This window comes from Mustela nigripes, chromosome 12, assembly GCF_022355385.1.
Source record: "Mustela nigripes isolate SB6536 chromosome 12, MUSNIG.SB6536, whole genome shotgun sequence".
Classification (NCBI taxonomy): Eukaryota; Metazoa; Chordata; class Mammalia; order Carnivora; family Mustelidae; genus Mustela; species Mustela nigripes.
Genome location: NC_081568.1, coordinates 42524633 through 42546004, shown reverse-complemented (window position 1 = coordinate 42546004; position 21372 = coordinate 42524633). Strand labels below are relative to the sequence as shown.

At 41.4% G+C, this 21372-nt stretch overlaps 1 protein-coding gene across 1 annotated transcript in view; it reads right to left on the bottom strand.

Moving 5' to 3' along the window:
* The window catches only part of SLC36A1 (solute carrier family 36 member 1), a 45961-nt gene that overhangs the window by 20597 nt on the left and 3992 nt on the right, over window positions 1-21372 (bottom strand). The window contains exons 2-7 of the mRNA XM_059417193.1: window positions 14428-14575; window positions 7762-7852; window positions 6844-6932; window positions 6293-6388; window positions 4027-4111; window positions 3419-3637 (exon numbers count right to left, since the gene is read on the bottom strand). Of these exons, the coding sequence (XP_059273176.1) occupies window positions 3419-3637; window positions 4027-4111; window positions 6293-6388; window positions 6844-6932; window positions 7762-7852; window positions 14428-14570 (723 nt within the window). The 5' untranslated portion in view covers window positions 14571-14575. The remainder of the gene's footprint in view (window positions 1-3418; window positions 3638-4026; window positions 4112-6292; window positions 6389-6843; window positions 6933-7761; window positions 7853-14427; window positions 14576-21372) is intronic.

Here is a 21372-nt window from a genome sequence, read left to right as displayed (position 1 = left end):
CACATAACAGGAGTACTGGAACATTTAAGGACAAAATAGCAAAAAATAAAAAAGCATTTAAAAATAGAGGCAAATAAAAACAGACAATTGTTAACTGCAGGTACAATGTAAAGATTCACAAGCAAAAAGGTGCACACACGGAATCCTCCCTGGTTCGCACTGAACAACAGCCCTCAGTAATGAGTAGCATCAAAGGAACAGGATTCAGCATGGGACAGAAGCTTCTGTCTTTTCAGAAAGTGGTTTTTTCAACCATGTGCATACACTGCTCATGCTAAAATAAGAATTGATTTGAAAACTGCCTTTACAACATTTTAAAACTGACTTAACTATAGAGGCATTTAGATAAACATGGGGCATGCTCTAACAGTATAACAGAATGATATCAGTGAACAAAAGATCTAATAATAATCTCTGTAATAGGCTTCTCCTTGAAAGTTTTCAAAGCAAGTATACTATAGTCTCCCTAAAATATAAATAATTTTAAAAATCCTTTCCGCACCCCCGAGCCCCTGCTAATAAAGATCTCTTTATAAGAAGTATTTCAATATCTGGAATGAAGACAGACTAAGAAACAGTTTTGCTCTACAATGAGACAAAGAGTGCAATTGCCCTGTAATTATTCCTGAATCACAGGACAACTTAAGTTCTTGGAAACACGAGCAATCTGTTGGTTAGTGGATATTCATACATCAGATCTAGCTGAGGTATCAGAGAGGGAATTTCAGAATCCATGTGTGGGGTACTGGTGTGACTGAGGCCAGCAGAAGGAATTTACAATTCTACGTACTTAATGAATGCTACTGACTTAAAGCCCAACCCATTAAGTGAAAAAAGTTTAATGTGCAAAGAAACACATTAAAATCAGCTTGCTATCAACATATTGTTCCATCAGTTCTATGATACTATCAGTTTCAGTGATAATAGCTTTTTGAGAAAATGCTGTTAATGTGCATAAGGGTTGCAAGATACACTTCTATTTTGGAAACATTATAACTATGAAAAAACTGCATCTCAGAATTAAGGAGATGCAGTGATAAATACATTTATTGGGAGCCCCCTCTGGATGCCACCTGTCAGTCCCAGTGATGAGGATAAGTGCACAGGTGGGAGGCCTCAGTCAGCTTCCTGGGCTGACGTAAGCAAGAGCAAGAGCACCGGTCACACACATGCTCAGAACTGGGAAAAAATTCAGAAACACCGGACAGTGGGAAAAGATGCCAAGACAAGACAGCAGTAACAACAGCATCAGCACCAAAAGTGACCCAAAGGGAGCATCTTACATAACTACACACCTGCACACCTACACAGCACATCAAAAAGAAGCTGCTCAATGCACAGCCAAACTACCATCTTCCCCAGGTGCCCCCAGAGCAGAGAGCACCATGTGATCTCACACACAGCTCCTGGCTGAGCCCAGAGGCCGGCTTATAATGGATCTCAAGAAATCAGCTGAGCTGCCTCATCTGCTCGTGCCGGTTGCACGACACCCAGACAATGCTCTGAACAGACACTGCCTTCCCCTGGGACTGAGACACTGTTGGAACCCACATTCCTATCCCAGCGCTCTGCTCACAGCAACCACCATGGTCCAACGACCTGCAGTGCTTTCAAACTAAACACAGCACGTGTGTGCGTCTGTGTGAGCCGGGCTCGCTCACTTTAATGTACACTGCGGTGTGTCCCAGGCACTGACTGCGATCTCTAATTACAAAGTTAAATCATGCATTTATCTACCGTTTCTTGTTTACTTAATTTGCCAGAGATAGAGAAGAAAACCCTCTGGAAATGGTCAGTCATGCGTTCATGGGCCCTCCTTCTATTCCCATTAAAAAAAACAGGTCATAGACAGCAGTTTATTTTGTTTTTAAAAACCAGTTCCGCAGAAGAGTCCGTTATCTGCCACCTATCTGACTTCCTAATACAGGGAAAACCAGTAAATGCACACTGAGTACAGTGTTAATCTAAATTCATTATGTCATATCCTCAGTGCAGGAAGTGCTGTTTTACAACGCACTGTTTTCCTAGAAACTGTATCAGTGAGTGATCGGGTCACTGTTAAGCAGACCGTGTGAAAATGAGTCAATATTCACCTGTCAGACTGACCGAAATTAAAAAGATTGATACATCTAGGGTTGGCTACTTATGCACTACTGAAGGAAGTCTATATGAAATTGGTAAGTAGCTTTTGGAAAAAGCAACACAGCAATATAAAAATTCAAAAGGGCACATTCTGTAGCAGTTAAACCTCTGAACAAATACCTTGGAGAAGTATTTATACATGTCTACAAAAAGGAAGGCCTAAGAATGCTCACTGTCATAATACTAAAATAACACTAAAAATTATAAATGACCCAACAGTCCAGTGACTGGGGACCAGTTCAGTAAACTGTGGTACATCTATTCTCTGAAATATCATGTAGCAATGAAAAAGAATGAGGTAAAACTACGTGTATTAGTATGGAAAGCTCTGTCAAGGAAACAAAAAAGGCAAGGTAGATGAATACTACATCTAATAATTTTTAAAACTAGGTTAAAAACAAAACAAGACATACTTTTGTTTTATATATTTCTTTACACACTAATATAGTGTATAGATACATCCATAAGACCTAGACAGAGACAGACCAATCACACAGAGTGAGTCCCTGAGAGAAAAAGACTCCAGGGTAGATATGTGGTTTTCAACACTTGTATCGCCTGTATTTTAATGAATATGTACTGATGAGTTCTTTTTTTTTTTTTTTTAAGATTTTACTTATTTAGGGGTGCCTGAGTGGCTCAGTGGGTTAAGCCTCTGCCTTCGGCTCAGGTCATGATCTCAGGGTCCTGGGATCGAGTCCCACATCAGGCTCTCTGCTCAGCAGGAAGCCTGTTTCCCTCTCTCTCTCTCTCTCTGCCTGTCTCTCTGCCTACTTGTGATCTCTGTCTGTCAAATAAATAAATAAAATCTTTATTAGAAAAGTCGATTTTTGCTTTCACCTTAGTATTTTTCTATTTTCCCATTATACAATGATTCATGTATTAACTACCCATTTGGAAAAAAGTCTAAGCCAGTGATCTTAATGGGGATGATTTTGCACACACACACACACACACACACGTACCACTGTCCCCACCCCCCAGCACATTTTTCAGTGTCTGGGGACATTTTTGTTTGTCATAAGTTGGGGCACAGCGGCTACTGGCACCTAGTAGGTAGAAACCAGGAATGCTGCTAAACACCCCGTGTTGCACAGCAGAGCCCCCTCTGTGACAAAAAATTATCTCACCCAAAATGTCGCTAGTGCCAAAGTTGAGAATCCCTAATGTAAATATACCATACATAAGTAACATATCCTTATTTATGTTCCATTTACTTGTTTTGTTTGCTTCTTTGATAATATAATAGGCAGAGGGAGAGCCTTGGGTCTCTTACCTGGACAATGAACTGGTAGAGCATAACCAGGCTAACCAGCATGGTGATGTTGGCCAACAGAGAGAAGATGGACAGGGCTCGGAGGTTCCTGACAAAAACCAGCAGCACCAAGAAGGGCAAGAAGGTGAGCATGTAGAGTCGCGAATCCATGGTGGGTGTCAAAATTACTGTCTCATTGTTATGGCAGTTGTTGGTGGTCCCATTGGCTGCTTCTATCACCTAAATTGAGGGAGAGAAATGCATCAGAAAAGGCCTCTCAAATGGCAAAGGCCAGTGGACCTCCCACCCAAAGGGGCTCCTAATTGAAGGCTCCGTATGTGAACAAGGCCCTACAGAACCATCTTCCAAGATCTTCACAGTTGTCATCAGCAACCCAACTGTCTCAGCTGGTCTGATCATATCTTACCTAAAGACAGGAGGACAGACAAGGTATCCTGAAGTTACTCAGTGCCCTAGGTCTTTAAGTGAAATTAAACAAAAGACACTATTCCATGTAAAATGTTAAAATCTTAATTCTTTTGTTGACCAAAACTGGCTTACAATGAATCCTAAACTAAAACGCCACTCATCTCTTGTCACTTTTTTTTTTTTTTAAATCAGAGCCCTACCTGTTTAAAGTTGTCAGCCAGAAAGACAAAGTAGACACAGCAGAATCCCAGCTGCGTGACGATCAGGAAGAAGTCCACAATGTGCCTGCAGATGGGGAAGGGAAGAATACAAAGATCAGGAGGATTAAAAGAAAGATCCCCAGAGAGATAGGTGTTTGAACACTGCTTTTTCCCAGGTCGTCACAGACACTTCCCACCAGGTGAGAAGGATGAGTGCGCCCTGATAAAAGGAGAAATTGTGCTAGCTGCCACCAGTCTGGAGCTGTGCAGGAAGGTGAAGAAGGTCCTATCTGTGTGGTGACTGAGGTCCCTTTCCTGTGTGTTGTATAGAATGCTGCATGAGGCCAGGCAATCCCGAGATCAGAATGGCCAGAGTAGAGCACATACACCAGGACCACAGACCAGTCACTTGACTTCTCTCTCCCCACGGCAGGCCTATGTCACTTCACACCGTTTGTTCTAAAGCTACAGGAGCCCTCAGCATAAAGCCTAGGAAGTAGACCCCTTCGTGATCTCTTTTTATAACTTGGATCCAAGAACCAACCTACTGTCACATAAGTACACAGGAAGAGATGTACCAGAACAGACCACTGGTGGAAGCACTGTTACAACAATAGGTGGTGACAACCTGAAGGGTCATCAAAAGGAAAATGATTAAATGACAGACCCTTCTTAAATGGAGTAGTACACAGCAGGGAAAAAGAATACATTAAACCTATATGTGCTGATACAGATATGTCTAGGGCCTTTAATAGAAAAAAATTTCCAAACAGTATGCAAAAATTTGTGTAAAAAGACATTAAGAACATGCGTATGTTTGTATACATACAGAAAATTCCAGAAGTATACCCATTTAACGAGGACCAGCCTATACTTTCATTTTTCACTTTATGAATGCCTATCTTGCTCAAAAAAATTTTTTTTACCATGAACACAAATTAACTTCATTAAAGAAAGGAAGTAAGGGACTAAGGGAGGAAGGAAGAATGAGGGGGAAAGAGAGGTGAGAGTTGGGGAGAAAGAGAGAAAAACAGAGGGGAAGATAAGAGAAAAGAGAAAAATGATGGAAAGGAGGGAGGGATGGAAGAAACAATCAGTCAACAACCAACCAGCCAACCAATGGTGGCCACTTGGCCCTATGGCTTCTCCCAGTCCCAGGGAATGATCCTGCTAAAAGAATTGCAAAGTAAATCTGCATCACAGGTTGATAGTGTGAACTATAAAAGCCTCCCAATGACCGCAAGAAGGAGTTTTCCTGGAGAACAGAGCTTTCATGTAGTTCAATTTAAAAAGAATAGAGGGGTACCTGGTGGCTCAGTCGGTTAGCATCTGACTCTTGATTTCGGCTCAGGTCATGATTTAGGGTTGTAAGATGGAGCCCTGCAATGGGCTCTGTGCTCAGCAGGGAGTCTCCTTGAGATCCTTTCCCTCTGCCCACCCTCATGCACACAAGTGCACTCTCGTTCTACCTCTCTCTCAAATAAATAAATACATTTTAAAAGAAAAGAATTTGGCCCCTGATGATATCCAATTCTCTATTTATACACATATCATTTCTTCAAACAGGAAACAAAAATTAGAATATTTCCCTCTAGGCATACGAAAAGTTGCCATAAGGAGAAATTTCCAACCCACCCCCACCTCTTGAAATATGTCTTTCTTCAATAAATCATTGGTTCTAGCTCAGCTCATCTCTTCCCTGAAGCCTGCCTTCTTCTGCCCAGTGTCCTGTCCTTAAAGCACCCATCCTGTGTACTTCTCATCTGGGACAGGCAACAGTCCTTAAATCTCCTCCCTGTCTGAGCTCCTAGGATACACTTCGAGCTCATGATACTCCCTCCACTGCTCTAGACTATTCCTGATCTCTTGTCCTCAAGCTTCCCACATATCCTTCTCCTTACAGAGACTACAAGACCCTAGAGGGCCAGGACCACATAATTTGCCCAATATCTAGAATTGTTCTGCAACACTTATAAGACAGTGCTTAAATATCTTTACTGAACAAATGAGTAAATTATAAAATAATCACTGGACATGGACTGCCAAGCTGGAATGGCCAGTTTACCAATGAGGAAACTGAGATCAGAGAAGATAGGGGTCACAAAGCCAAGGTCACCAGATGACTGCTGGCAGATCTGAGCTAGAAGCTAAACCCATAGGCCCAATACTCTTTCCACTGCTCACACTATCTGCCACATCTCACTTCCCTGTCTGAAGGCCTCCGCTCTGAGAGTTCACAGCAGCAACAAAAGAGAAAACTGGTTACCTCCCCCAGTGTGCATGGTTCCGGAGCCAGGAGCTGGGGCTGGATTCCAGTCCGTACATCACTGTATCCCCATAGTCCACAAAAGGCTTGTTCAGTCTGGGGTTGGGGAGAGAAAGGGCAGAATGTGTAGGTTTGACAATAAGCGACAGAAAAAAGGTAGATCATCGAGACCTGGGCCAGTACCCCACATGTCACCCTGGAGAACCAATGAGTCCTATATCTAATGCTTTCAAGGACCAGAAAATGTGAAGTCAATAGGCCAGTTAGTATCTTATCATTAACGACCATCTGGTAGAATCATTTCAGTGAGGTAAATATTACACAGTGCATGGAAGGAGAATGTGGTCTCTGTCCACTGGACATAAGTAAATACGACAGATGACAACAAACTGAAAAAGAACACAAAAATAACCAGGGAAAGGGAATGCTGCCATAACTAGCAGCCACCTTCGGCTAGCACAAAATAATTTAGAGTGGTCTGGATTAGTCCTCTCTTTTAGTGATGGTAACAGAACCCAAAAGGGCAACTGGGCAACTCAGGGGGGTCTCACCTGCGGCAGAAATGATGAGCACATTTCACCAGGATACCCATGCAGTGCACAGCTACAAGGCCTATCACCAGCAGGCTGAGGGGACCCATCTGGAGACCAGTGTTGCGGACAAGAAAGAGAGAGACAAGCAGGTAGAATTAGGAGTGAGCCCAGGGGAGGCTGGATTTGGAATGATCAAAACACTACTAAGGTACTCTACAGTGACAGAACTTCTGGCACCACATTAGAGAGAGAAATGTGATCATGGAGATTAGCTTGGTGAGAAGGGCACCATCGGAACCTTAGCCTGCCTGTGAAAGAGCTAACCTCATGGAGAAGAATGGCACAAGATAAGGTTGTTCCAAGACAGCTATAAATCAGCCAAACAGAAGGCTCCTGTGGTCTGGGGAGAAGAGGTGAGGGATGGAGGTAAGAGGCAATTTCTCATTAGAGAAATGCTTCCACATCTCTGAGCTACCTCTAGCTCTAAGAGAAACTAAATGGCTCTAGATTATAGTCTATAGGGGATGAATCATAAAAGAAAAAGTAAAATTCTCAGAGTTAGCCTCCTGGGGTGGGGTTTGGAAGGAATATGTAGAAAACTAATGAACTTCTATTACTAATTCATTAGTTAATATTATTGATAGAAACTCTCTGAGACATTTTAAGTACATCCTTCTCACCACAGAGTAAGCTCCATGAGGGTGAGAACCTTTCTCTTTTTTATTCACCAATAATATTCAGAGCCTAGAACAACATCTAACACACAGAAGCATATTCAATAAATATGTTTAAGTGAATGAACACCTGAATTTTGCTCTCTTCAGCTGAATTAAAAAGGTTTCCATTTTAAAATGTTTTAAATAAAAGATTTAAAAAAACACACACCATCTCCTAAAATTTGTCACGATGCTTCCCTTCGCCAATGCAGACCCTTACCAAGATGCCAGCATTTTTTACGGCCAGAGGCAGTCCCAGGAGTCCTGTGCCGATGTTGCCTTTTAACAGGTGGATCAAAGTCTGGAACCATCTGAAGTGGGAAGAAAGTAGATGAGGGCACGTTAATATTAATGATAGCTAACACTTATTAATCATGTAGCATGTGCTAAGTGCTTTCATGCATTTTCTCATTCAATTTCCACAACAACCCTATGAGATCTGTATTAACTTTATTTTATGGATGAGGAAGATACTTGCTCAAGGCCACACACCTAGTGAAGAGTTTAGCCAGGATTCAAACCCAGGCAGTCTGACCCCTGAGTCCTCTCCTGGCCTCTGTGCTGTATAAGCTCTGTTCCCTGTGGCATCTCCAAGAACCCCAGCTCTCTTGGAGATTAGACCAGAGGGACACCAGGGCTCTCTGTAGGCACCGTATCCTTTCCTAGCAGCCCTGGCCTACATTTCACCAGAGCTGTCCATTGTAAAGACTCCGATTCAACATTGCAACCGAGGATGACAAGCATAAGTGTGAAGGACAGACACTGATGTGAGAGAAGGATGAGGGAAATAAAAAATAGGAGCCCAGAACCCATCACAGAAAATGTTATGCAAAGTAAACAGATCAAAAGGAATATGATACCATAACTGGCCAGTCCCTGGTGTACTTTGTATTTAAAAAAAGCCAAAGGCCACAGTCCTAGGACTGGAGAAGCCTTCTTCAAATGCCACCTCACTTATCCTTCTGCCTTGAGGACAGATTTTCCCCTCACCTGTTATACAGACTGTCTACCTCAAGCTGTAATTATAAAGCCTCTCATTTATCCTCATTAATTTTTTCACTCAGCAAATACTACTTGTTATATGTAAAACACCGTGTTAATATAGTGGTAGAAGTAAGTAAGAATCAGATATGGACCTTGGTCTCTAGAAATCAATAATGTCCCAATGAAAATAGGTCAGATACATTAATAACCACCCAGACGGAAAGTTATCTTCTTAAGAAGTGTCCAGGAACAGTGCTCACGGAGGGGGAGGCAGTTGAGGGTTCACAGAGGGGAGACCTGAGCCGAGCCCAGCAGGACAGGCAGAGCTTGCCAGTGTGCCCATAAAAAAGAAAGGTCTGGGAATACAAGCCCAGAGAGAGACTCAGGGCACCAATGCAAAGGAGTATGTTGTTTTGTGGCCACCTGGGTGAGGTGATGTGAGCAATCTGTAGAGAATGGGAACTCCTCAAAGGACTGACCCCAGAGAAGTGCCCCCCTGTGCTGGACTTTCTATCCTGATGCTTCCAGGATAAAAAACAGGTCAATACACCATTACTTTGCCCTCAATCACAGATTCACTCAAGATTTGGTCGCTGGCACTGTCTGGAAATTTTTTTGCACAAACACCCTAAATCCCTCCTAAATGATGTTTCCATGTATTTCTTCACATCTGCAATTCAGTAGAAACTGAAAGCAAATAACATGTGTTAACTCATAAAGACCATAATAAATATGACCTATCTATATTCTCTGAAATGGAATCTTACTTTCAGTAACCTTTCTCCTACCTCCAGGAAGAAAACTTCTTGACCTTCCTACTGTCCCAAAGTTTTTCAAAGATCAAGAAAATGCCTTTGAATCTAAATGAGAACAGGCTGAGCGCTCTCCTGGACTCTCCTGAGGAAACAGCTTAAGGACAGCAAGGGGAGAAGGGTGAGGTGACTCCTTCATTATCAGCAGCCAGTGACCAAGAGATTACAGGCAGAACGATGAGCCACACAAATGTCTATCTTAGCAAATGTTTAATCCACTCCAGGCAAAGGTAAGCATTGTAGCAAAATTCACCTGCTTACCAGAGGCCTCCCTAAAATGTCTCTGAGCCGGGTTTTGTAGGGGATCAGGTCCCCTTTTAGTCCTGGCTCTGACAGTTAACTCCATATGACAATTCCCTTCCCTCGGCTGGAACTTTGTCTAAGCTGTAGAGTGAGGGGGAATGGATAGGACAGCATACTTGCCAATGTTTCTTCAGCTCAAAAACACCAGGATTCTAGGCAACTGGCCAACATTATTCTTTTCCATCAGTGGCCCCAAGCTTGGATCACCCCAAACCACAGAGTATCACAAAATTAACTCCATGGACTGCAAAGTCTTAACTACGGGTGATATAGGGAGTGAACCATGAAAATCTCTATAGTTCTCTTTAAGTTCTAAATCAGTAGTTTTTACACATTTTTTTCCTCACGAACCCCTTATACACTTATAAATTATTGAGGATATCAAACAGCTTTTCCATTTATGAATTATGTCTGGTGATATAAACTACAAGTAAAAGTTGAGAAATCAAAAACTTATTAATTAATTAAAATTTTAAAAACCACATAAATATAAATAACAGATTTTTCTAAACTGTTATCATTTTTTTTGGAAGATTTTTATCCATTTATTTGTAAGAGTGAGAGAGAGCAAGCAAAAGAGCACAAGGTAGGTAGGGGCAGAGTCAGAGGGAGAGGAAGAAGCAGGCTCAAGGCTGAGCAGGCAGTCCGATGCAAAGCTTGATTCCAGGACCCTGCGATCACAAACCAAGCCAAAGGCAGACACTTAACTGACTGAGCCACCCAGGGACCCCTTAAACCGTTATTATTTTTAAGAATAACAAATTTTTAATGAAAAAGTAATTCTATTTTCCAAAATAAAAAATGGCACTAGTTTACTTTTTCTGCAAACCTCTTTAATGTCTTGCTTGACAGTTGGATTATCTACTTCTCCATTCAAGCTGTTGTGATATGTTGTTTTGGTTGAAGTACATAAAGAAAATCTGTCCTCATACAGACATGCAGTTGGAATGTGCTTTAATAGTCTCTTTAGACAATTATGGTAATTTTCCTTTGATACTACCCCCAAATTCGACACATGGTTATTTCTTAGGAAGTTAGTTATAATGAGGAGTCTGAACTTTTTGATATCCTATCACATTAAAACCTACTAGTGAGTGAAATAAGTCAATCAGAGAGAGTCAATTATCATACGGTTTCACGTACTTGTGGAGCATAAGGAATAACACGGAGGATACTGGGAGAAGGAGAGAAGGGAGTTGGGGGAAATCAGAGGGGGAGATGAACCACGAGAAACTGTGGACTCTGAGAAACAAACTGAGGGTTTTGGAGGGGGGGGGGTTGGGGGGTTGGGTGAGCCTGGTGGTGGGTATTAAGGAGGGCACGTATTGCATGGAGCACTGGGTGTGATGCATAAACAATGGATCTTGGAACACTGAAAAAATAAAATAAAGTTAAAAAAAAAACCACTACTGGTGATCTTGCCCTTCAAATGGATCTTAAAGTCATGCACAATTTTCTAGTATCACTGGCCATTTGGAAGATATCAATCTTTCAAATGCTGGCACATTTCATTATACAATATCTGAAAAAATCACATTTATTAATATCACCGATCTTATCAGAAGTCTCTAAGTAGAGGGAAGCTGTCAAGTTCAGTGTTGGATATTTGTTGTTCTTTTTTTCTAGTTTTGCTTGAAAGCTCAAATTTTATTGTGGGCAACAAATACCACTGGTTATTTTTTTGAGGTGATGGTCTCATTCCTTTCATTTTCAAGAAATGAAGTATTCAGTACTGTCAAATACTCAGGTCTGAATAACCAACAGTTCATTAGTTCTTCCTAGCAAAAACAGTGTTCTATGAAAGAAAAGAAACAAAACAAAAAGCAGCTAGTTCAGTTTACAATTCCAATAATCACTCAAGGTTTTGTCGTTGAGACTAGCATCATATTTGGTACACAGTAAAAGTATTTCATGTCTACTTCCTATTTGGCCAGGCCGATTATTTAAAACCCTGTACTGAAGGGTTAAATAATAAAATGAGTAATTTGACCACTTCATCAAGGACCTGCGTAAGTGACAATGGCTTATTCTTTGTATGTGTGTGGCAGCAAGAAAATACAATGACTAGCATAAGTTGGTGGCACGGTCCTGGTTTATGCTAATGTATCAGCAATTTTACCCACCACTGCTGCTGAACCATCCATGTAAATTTCAACACAGTGAAAAGATAAATAACATCTTAGTGTTATTGTGAAAACAGTTTCAATTTCACAGACTTCTTGAAATGGGCCCCCAAAGGGTCTGTAGACCGCACTTTGCAAATGGCTGCCGTAGATAATCTAGAGGAAGCAGTTTTGGTCAACTGGTTTCTCAGCCTGCCAGCCTGGGGAAAAAGAACCAAAGCTCAACCAACAGCTGCTATAATGTGACTGATATGGCAACAAGAAGAACTTCCCAATAGAATAAAATGAGGCTGTTGTCAAAACAGTCGAAAGCTTGACAACATCAAGTGTTAGGAAATAACCTCACAAACACACAGGTATGGAAGTGTCTGGGCTTCCTATCTGCACCCCTGGTTAGGGATTTCCACTGAACCCCTAACCTTTAGAAGAGCCAGTTAGATGCATGCATGTACTTTATTCCTTGTATTTTGTTCCTTGTACTTTGTTCTGCGTTCTCTGCTCCTTGGCAAACTAGATAACAGGGTGGGGCAAGGCATAGGAGACAAGGAATCCAGCTCAAAAACTTGTCTCTAACACTCTGCCATATCAGAGATTTGCAAGAGCTAACACGTCACCTGAATCAGCTTACACCTTAAGCATACCTGGCACATTTCCTACACATAAACGCTTACGTGGATCTGGGCCCCAGGCAAGCACTCAGCCAACTCTCCATGTCCAAGGGAGTACTTTCCCTAGGTCACTTGTGATACCTAACATCATTTACAGATGGGCTTTCCTTTCCATATATCACAGTATCAGGGCAGGATGGGCCCTCACAACAAATCATATCCTGGAAAACATGCCAATAAAAGCCCAAGGAAGGTATCTCCTGATTTTCTCAATTTCTAACAAGCAAGGAGAAATAATTTTAGGTTGACCATTAGTCATAACCCAATGTGAAAAAAAGGTAATCAGGATAGTTAACAGGCACACATTACTTTCAATACACACAAAACCTGTGAACTACCATCCTGAAGTTGCTAGTGGTTGGTTTTGAACTTTAGAGAGGTCCCTTTAAAAATGAAAATCTAGAAACCATATGGCAAGCATTGCACAGACAAGCTGATGGGTGAGAACAAGAAGGAGCAAAAACTGGAAGGAAAACTATAGAGAGAGAAGCTCGGAAGAAGCATTTCACAATGAGTGTGACTTTTGAAGGGAAGCTCTCACATGCCACTGGCTGCATCTGGAGCTCCTCCTGCTTGGAGGAAGCCAACTGAGTGGACAGGTTAGGAAAACAGGGGAAAGATGGTCCTCACTGCTTCCAGTTGTCTTCTATGCAACCTTTCCCATCAGCCAACACTGCAAGCAAATGGGGGAATCCACAAATGCATGCCACATGAGAAATAGGCTATAGAGACTGTATCTTTAGGAGCAAAAATCAGCTAGTGCTTATGTGGACAGACCACATCCTGTCATTCTATCCCTGTTTACAAGAGAAAATGTCCTTCTCCAAGAGACACTGTAGCCAGAGGGAGCTTCCCCAGTAATGACCTCCAAGAGAATCTTTGATAGTTGGCTTGGGCAGTCACGCCAGACAGCGTTTTAAGTCTAGTACATAAAGGATTCCCTTGATAAGTCACATCCATCCCACAAAGGAACACAGAAAGGGTAATAGCTAAGCTTGAGGAATAAACAGAAGAGCCAAAAAAAGGTAGAATGTTGGGCTCTAGAGAAAATATCAGGGGTCTGTTGATTCAGGATTGAATTAGAGAACTCAGTGGGGTAGAAAACCCTCCTCTGAATCTTCTAATTCAAGTGGGTGAATAGCAGTCAGCACAGCTTCACAGTGGGGTCCTCAATTTTCTCTTACATTTGGGGAAACTAAGGCCCAGAGAGGGCCAAACTCCACCCAGATGAGTCATAGATGGAATTCAGTTTCTAGAGATAAGAAAGATTCGCCAGAGCTAACATGCCTAAACAATGCTAGGCAGACCTCTTTTTCTCAACCCCTTGATTTTTTTTTTTTTTAAGAGATAGGGAGGAAAGAGAGAGAGTGGTGAGGGGAGAGGGAGAGGAAAAGAGAGAATCATAAGCAGGCTCCACGACCAGTGTGGAGCCCAACGTGAGACTCGATCTCACAACACTGAGATCCTGACCTGGAACCAAAATCAAGAGCTCGAGGCTTAATTGACTGAGCCACCCAGGCACTCTTCAAACTCAAAGTTTTTAAGGGCAGGAGAAATTATTCCTTCCTCCCTCCTATCATTTCTTCAGTCAAATGAACTGACTGACTGGTGATGGGGCAGAAGTTTGGGCGAGACTCTGCAAATGAAGCTTCCAATTGAGCCTAGAGTATTTGAGGTTCTAGCACAGATGACCCATGGTTCTGAATTAAGAGAATGGTCTCTCTAGAAGTTTCTCTTAAGTTCAGCACCAGCCTTCTGGGACCAACACAGCTGAAAGGAGCAAAGAATGTAAAACAGATGCAGATGGAAAGACTGGTGAGCAAGGAACTCAAATCTTAGAGCTGTTACTCACCCAATCTCTTTATATCTTCCTTCCTGTAAAATGGGGAATTGATAAAATGGGGGAGCAAGAATACCTCTAAGGGAGACTATGTTACCAACACAGAATGTAAAAACATGAATCACACCCAGGACAGAAGAAGAAACAGCTACTTACGTTGTGCTGTTGCTTTCCCCAAATCGCTGGTAGGAGCCCTGGGAAGAGAAATTGTTTAGGCCTTCGGATGGGCTCTCCTCTGGGCTCACGTCCGTGGAGCTGTAGTCATGGTAGTCCTCATTCCGAAGTCTCTGCGTGGACATGGTAGCTGAGGGGACAGGGTCACTGCTAAGACCTCCAGCAGCTGGGGCCTTTAGCTCCAAGCCTGCGGTGGGCTCTGGGGCAGAAGCAGCCATTGTCACAGCAGCTCAGTGATAGCTGCACTATGAATTAAGTTCAGTGACAGTGCCTGATACCAAGGGAAATGGGAAAAGTGCAAAGTACACATGGGCGGGCTGAGCTCACACTTGGCTTCTGTCTCCCAACCTTCTCAGTGCCCCACTCATAAATTTCTAAATTTGCCACCACACACCTGGACAGAGCAAAGGTGAGGCATTGCATGGGTTGGGTGGGGGAAGATGCAGACAGGTGCTTCCAGGAAGCCTTCCCTGTTTCCTTTGGTTGGGAGTAACTATCCCCTCCTTCCAGCTGATTTCTTTGAACACTGAACAACAGATATATTGTATCCAGGTTCACCTTCCCCAGGAGTCAAGCTCTCAGAGGATGAGAACCTGAATAGTCCTGACTGCATCTTATTTTTCTCCTGCATGCATTAGAAAAAGAACCTTGTTGCATTAAAAAAAAATCCCCTCCAAATGATCCAATTCTGCTCAGATTCCCCACCAGGTTCTGGAGCCACAGATGACTTCCTCTCTCTCTCCACCATGACCTCTGGCCCATCCTGTATTCTTAGGAGGTCACCAGTAACCCTCCTCCCCTGACCCCAGGATTCTTACCTTGCAATAAGCCATAACTGCAAGCAGCTCAAAGTGACTTTGCTAAATATCTAACAGGGCATCATTTACTTGCATTCTGGAAGGACTCGAAGAAGTCAACTAGCTCTGGGGCAGTTAAACTCATAAGAGGGCTCGGTGGGGGGGGGGGGTATCTATAACGTATCTTAATAGGAGGAGTTGAAAGCCGTTATCCAAGCAAAGCTAATATGTCAGTATCTATGTATGTATGTCAGAAGGCCTGGGTTCTGAGGCTGACTGCATCACCAGTTCTCTTAGTAGCATGGAACAATTCTCTTTATTTACCCCAAATGTGCAGCAAGGGGGTACAGGGCAATGAACTGAAAGACCCCTCAGCATCTCTCTAGTGCTAATATTCCAGGAATCAACCAATGTAATCATCTATGCAAACAACAGCCAATTTCTAGTCTTTTCTAACACACCAAAGTGTCTGAGGAATATAGCCTTCCAGGTGAATCCTGCATATTACTGAGGGAGAAGGGACAGGACACAGGGACTGACAAATTTCCCCACCCCTCCCCAACAACCAAGAAACAACTCCATCGCTTACTTGGCCCAGATGCTCAGTTTATTCCAAATACTGTAAAGAAGCTTATTTATGTTGTATATAAAAACTAAAGTTGCCCCCAGCAGAATATTGCTAAGAAACTGCTCAAATAGAAGCTAAAATCTGTAGATCCAAAGTATGAGAAACAATTGCAGGATGTGGCAGATGTGGCTTGGCAACTGTATGGATGTTAAAAAGAAGAAAATAACGCACTTATGAGTTTTAGCTGATGATAAGCTCGACAGAAGTCAATAATTTAATAACAGATGCCAAGTCAGCTAAGTCTAGGTTGCACAAGGATGAGAAGGGCAGGTAAATGACAGCACCATTGTTTTGCTGTGCATTATATTCTGTTCCAGGCAGCATACTATTAAGGGAATAATAAACTGTGGCATAGCCAGGGCTCAGCACCAGCCTGAGGAGGGATGACGAGAAGCATCCAACCTGGAGAGCTGGCAACTTGGCAGGTATAAAAAATGCTTTTAAAAGCTTTCCTATGGGCCGCCTCGATGGCTGAGTGGGTTAAGCCTCTGCCTTGAGCTCAGGTCATGATCTCAGGGTCCTGGGATCAAGCCCTGCAGCGGGCTCTCTGCTTAGTGGGGAGCCTACTTCCCTCTCTCTCTCTCTGCGTGCTTCTCTGCCTACTTGTGATCTCTCTCTGTCAAATAATAAATAAAATCTTTAAAAAATAAAATAAAATAAAAGCTGTCCTATGCACTGTTGGTGTGAATGCAAGTTAGTGCAGCTACTTTGGAAAACAGTGTGGAGATTCCTTAATAAATTAAAAATAGAGCTTCCCTATGACCGCGCAATTGCACTACTGGGTATTTACCCCAAAGATACAGATATAGTGAAAAGAAAGGCCATCTGTACCTCAATGTTCATAGCAGCAATGGCCACAGTCGCCAAACTGCGGAAAGAATCAAGATGCCCCTCAACAGACAAATGGATAAAGAAGACAAGGATTCATATATACTATGGAGTATTATGCCTCCATCAGAAAGCATGAATACCCAACTTTTGTATCAACATGGATGGGACTGGAAGAGATTATGCTGAGTGAAATAAGTCAAGCAGAGAAAGTCAATTATCACATGGTTTCACTTACTTGTGGAGCATAAGGAATAACACGGAGGACATGGGGAGATGGAGAGGATAGTTGGGGGAAACTGGAGGGGGAGACGAACCATGAGATATTGTGGACTCTGAAAAACAAACTGAGGGTTTTGGAGGGGAGGGGGTGAGGGGGTTGGGTGAGCCTGGTGGTGGGTATTAAGGAGGGCACATATTTCATGGAGCACTGGGTGTGGTGCATAAACAATGAATTCTGAAACACTGAAAAGAAATTAAAAAAAAAAAAAAGCTGTCCTATGGATAAGACTTGTCCTGTGAGATGGCAAAGATGAGTCAGAAATAGGATCAGTAGGTGGAAAGCAGAGGGAGGCAGGTCTTTGGCTAGACATAAGGAAAAATCTTTATCAAAAGGAGTTACCTAATGGAACAGACGGCTCTGGGAGACAACGTGTTCCCCATCCCTAGGAAACCGCAAGCAGAAGGCCTTTCTCAGAGCTGTGAAGTAGGGATCTAAGCACGATAGAGGGTGGGTGTAGTCCCTCCTGGAGTTCCTTCTGGGGCTCTTTCTGCAACCAAGGGTGCCTTCCCTTGCTCTCTAGCTGTCCCCACTGAGTGTTGGCCTCCAAGGCCACGCTACCTTGCCCTGGGCTCCCTTTGATGAAACCTGGTTTCCAAATCTCTTGTGCAATTGTGATTCCTGCCCTGTGGGAGATTTTAATAGCACCTGCTAACTGTTAACATGAGGGGCATGATATGTGAAAATTCAGGACAAGCTTGTCCTTCAGGTTCTTAAGGACAAAGAAAAAAAGTTTATATATTATGTGTGGTCCATCAACACAAAGTTAAAATTTTCCTAATGAATTTAGACCTATAAGGGTGAACCACTACAAAGTAAGAAACTTTTTGTTCAGTGGAAAAATATTTTTTTCTTCAAGTATACATTCAACCATAATTGTACTGAAATATCAGCTATTTGTATAAACTTAACATTTTAAAAAATTTCTTACATAACCCATTTTTTGTTATCAATATTCTCATTATTTTAAGGGTTTTCCCACTTATTTCATATCTACTCTTCCTTGAATCTGTACAGTACACACACTAATAATGTTTAGTTGCAACATAATGGTCCATCATTATGTTGATATAATAATTTGCTTCACTAGTTCCTAATCGTTGGATTTGAGGTTTATGCTTTCTTTTTTAAAATCTATTATAGCACAGCTAATAAGAATTCATACAATTTTTAATTTTTGAGACATATCTTTGGCATAGAACTAGGTTAATAAGTTCATTTTTATGGTTCTTAACATACAAATGGCTGAACTAACCTATAGTGTCACTAACAATATATGGACATGACTGTCTCTTCATAACTCTGCCAATGTTGGTTTTTCTCATTTTAATTTTTGTTCTTTTAAACAGACGGTGGCTCCTTGTACTTGTTTAATTTTACATTTCTTTAATTTTCAGCAAAATAAAAACTGAGCATCTTTCATCCACCTATCAGCCTCATATTTACTCACTTTTGAAAATACATAAAACATTCTCAACAAATTACCATCTAAGAGCTTACTGATTGGTTTCCATTCCAACAAAGGAAAGAGAATCCATATCTATCTATCTATCTATCTATCATCTATCTTTGGGGGCATATGGGAAGGTCAGGGGAGGACAAAGGAATAGAGGGAGGGAGAGGCAGTACTGAAGTATTACTTAGCTTCATCACCAAAAACTAAACAATACTTTAAAGGGTGACTTGTAAACACATAAAAAGTTATCTACTAAAGCTACGAGAATTAGTAAATTCGGCAGAGTTGTAAGATACAAAGTCAAAATACAAAAACCAGTTGTGTTTCTATGAATTTCCAATGAACAATCTGAAAATTAAATTGAGAAACTGTCTCTTTACAATACCATCAAAAAAGAATAAAATTCTTAGGAATAAATTTAAGCCAAGAATGTGGAAGGCTTGTACATGAAAACTACAATATATTGTTGAAAGAAATTAAGAGCCTAAAAAGTTGAAAAAACACCCCAATGTTCAAGGATTAGAAGACTGAATGTTGTTAAGATGGCAATATTCTCCAAACTGACCTATAGTTTTAGCTGAATGCCTAACAAAATCCCAGTTGCCTTTTCAGAAACTGGCAAGAAACTGTCAGATTCTAAAATTCGCGTGGAAATTCAAGAGGCTCAGATTAGCCAAAATAATTTTAAAAAAGAAGAACAAAGTTGGAGGACTTCCCAATTTCAAAACTTAGCACAAAGCTACAGTAATCAAGATAATAAGGTACTGGCATAAAGATAGATATATAGATAAATGGAATAGAATTGAGAGTCCAAAAATAAACACTCACATCTATGGTCAACTGATTTTTGACAAGAGTGCCAAGATAATTCAATGGGAAAAGAACCATCTTTTCAACAAATCATGCTGGGACTACTGGATATTCACATTCAAAGAATGAAGTTAGAACTCTATCTCAAACCATAGGCAAAAATTAACTCATAACAGATCAAAGACCTAAACACAGGAGTTAAACCATAGAAGTCTTAGAAGAAAACATAAGCATAAATCTTCATGACCTCAGATTAGATAATTAGATATGACAATAAAAGCACAAGCCAAAAAAAAAAAAACCAGGGGGGAACCCAGGTAAATTAGACATTATTGAAATTAAAAATGTTTGTGTCTCAAACAACACCAAGGAAGTGAAAAGAAACACAAATAATGGGAGAAAATTTCTGCAAATCATATTTCTGATAAGAGACTTATATCCAGAAAATACAAAGGACTATTATAACTCAATAATAAAAAGTCAATCCAATTAAAAAATAGGCAAAGCACCTGGAGAGTCATATTGCCAAAGATGTGAAAATGGCCAATAACCACATGAAAAGATATTCAATATCACTGGCCATCAGGAAAATGTGAACCAAAGACCACTTCATACCCACCAAGATGGCTAAAATCAAAGATAGATAATAAAAAATTTTGGTGAAGCTGTGGAGAAATGAGAGCCCTCTAAGACAGTTGGTGGGAATGTAAAATGGTACAGCCACTTTGGACAACAGTCTTGCAATTACTCAAAACATAGTTACCATATGACCCAGCAATTCTACTCCTAGGTATGTCCTAAAATGAAAATGTATGTCCTCACAAAAACCTGGTACACAAATGTTCACAGCAGCATTATCCCTAAGCGCCAAAATGTGGAAATAAACCTGATGAATGGATAAATGAAACGTGGTATATTGATATAATATTATTTATCAATAAAAAATGGGCAGAAGATATGAACAGACACTTCTCCAATGAAGACATACAAATGGCTGTCAGACACATGAAAAAATGTTCATCATCACTAGCCCTCAGGGAGATTCAAATTAAAACCACATTGAGGTATACCTTACACCAGTTAGAATGGCCAAAATTGGCAAGACAGGAAACAACATGTGTTGGAGGGGATGTGGAGAAAGGGGAACCCTCTTACACTGTTGGTGGGACTGCAAGTTGGTGCAGCCTCTTTGGAGAACAGTGTGGAGATTCCTCAAGAAATTAAAAATAGAACTTCCCTATGACCCTGCCATTGCACTACTGGATATTTACCCCAAAGATACAGATGTAGTGAAAAGAAGGGCCATCTGTACCCCAGTGTTTATAGCAGCAATGGCCACGGTCGCCAAACTGTGTAAAGAACCAAGATGCCCTTCAACGGACGAATGGATAAGGAAGATGTGGTCCATATACACTATGGAGTATTATGCCTCCATCAGAAAGGATGAATACCCAACTTTTGTAGCAACATGGACGGGACTGGAAAAGATTATGCTGAGTGAAATAAGTCAAGCAGAGAAAGTCAATTATCATATGGTTTCAGTTATTTGTGGAGCATAACAAATAGCATGGAGGACATGGGGAGTTAGAGAGGAAAAGGGAGTTGGGGGAAATTGGAAGGGGAGGTGAACCATGAGACACTCTGGACTCTGAAAAACAATCTGAGGGGTTTGAAGGGGCAGGGGGTGGGAGGTCAGGGTACCAGGTGGTGGGTATTATAGAGGGCACGGATTGCATGGAGCACTGGGTGTGGTGCAAAAATAATGAATACTGTTATGCTGAAAATAAATAAAAAATAAATTAAAAAAAATTAAATACTGATACATGTGACTACATGGGTGAACCTGGAAAACATTATTTTAATTGAAAAAAGTCAGTCATAGAGCACCATATACGATATACTTTTGTTCATATGAAAGTCTAGAGCAGAAAACAGAGTAGTAGTTGCCTAAGGCTTGGGGTATGGAGTTAAGAGGAATTAGCAGGGGACACCTAAGGAACAGTTTCTTTTGGGGAGGTGGAAAGGCTCCAGAATTGATTGTGGTGACAGCTGCACAATTCTGTGAATATACTAAAAGCCTCTGAATTGTACACTTTACATGGTTGAACTGTATGCCATGCCATGTGAA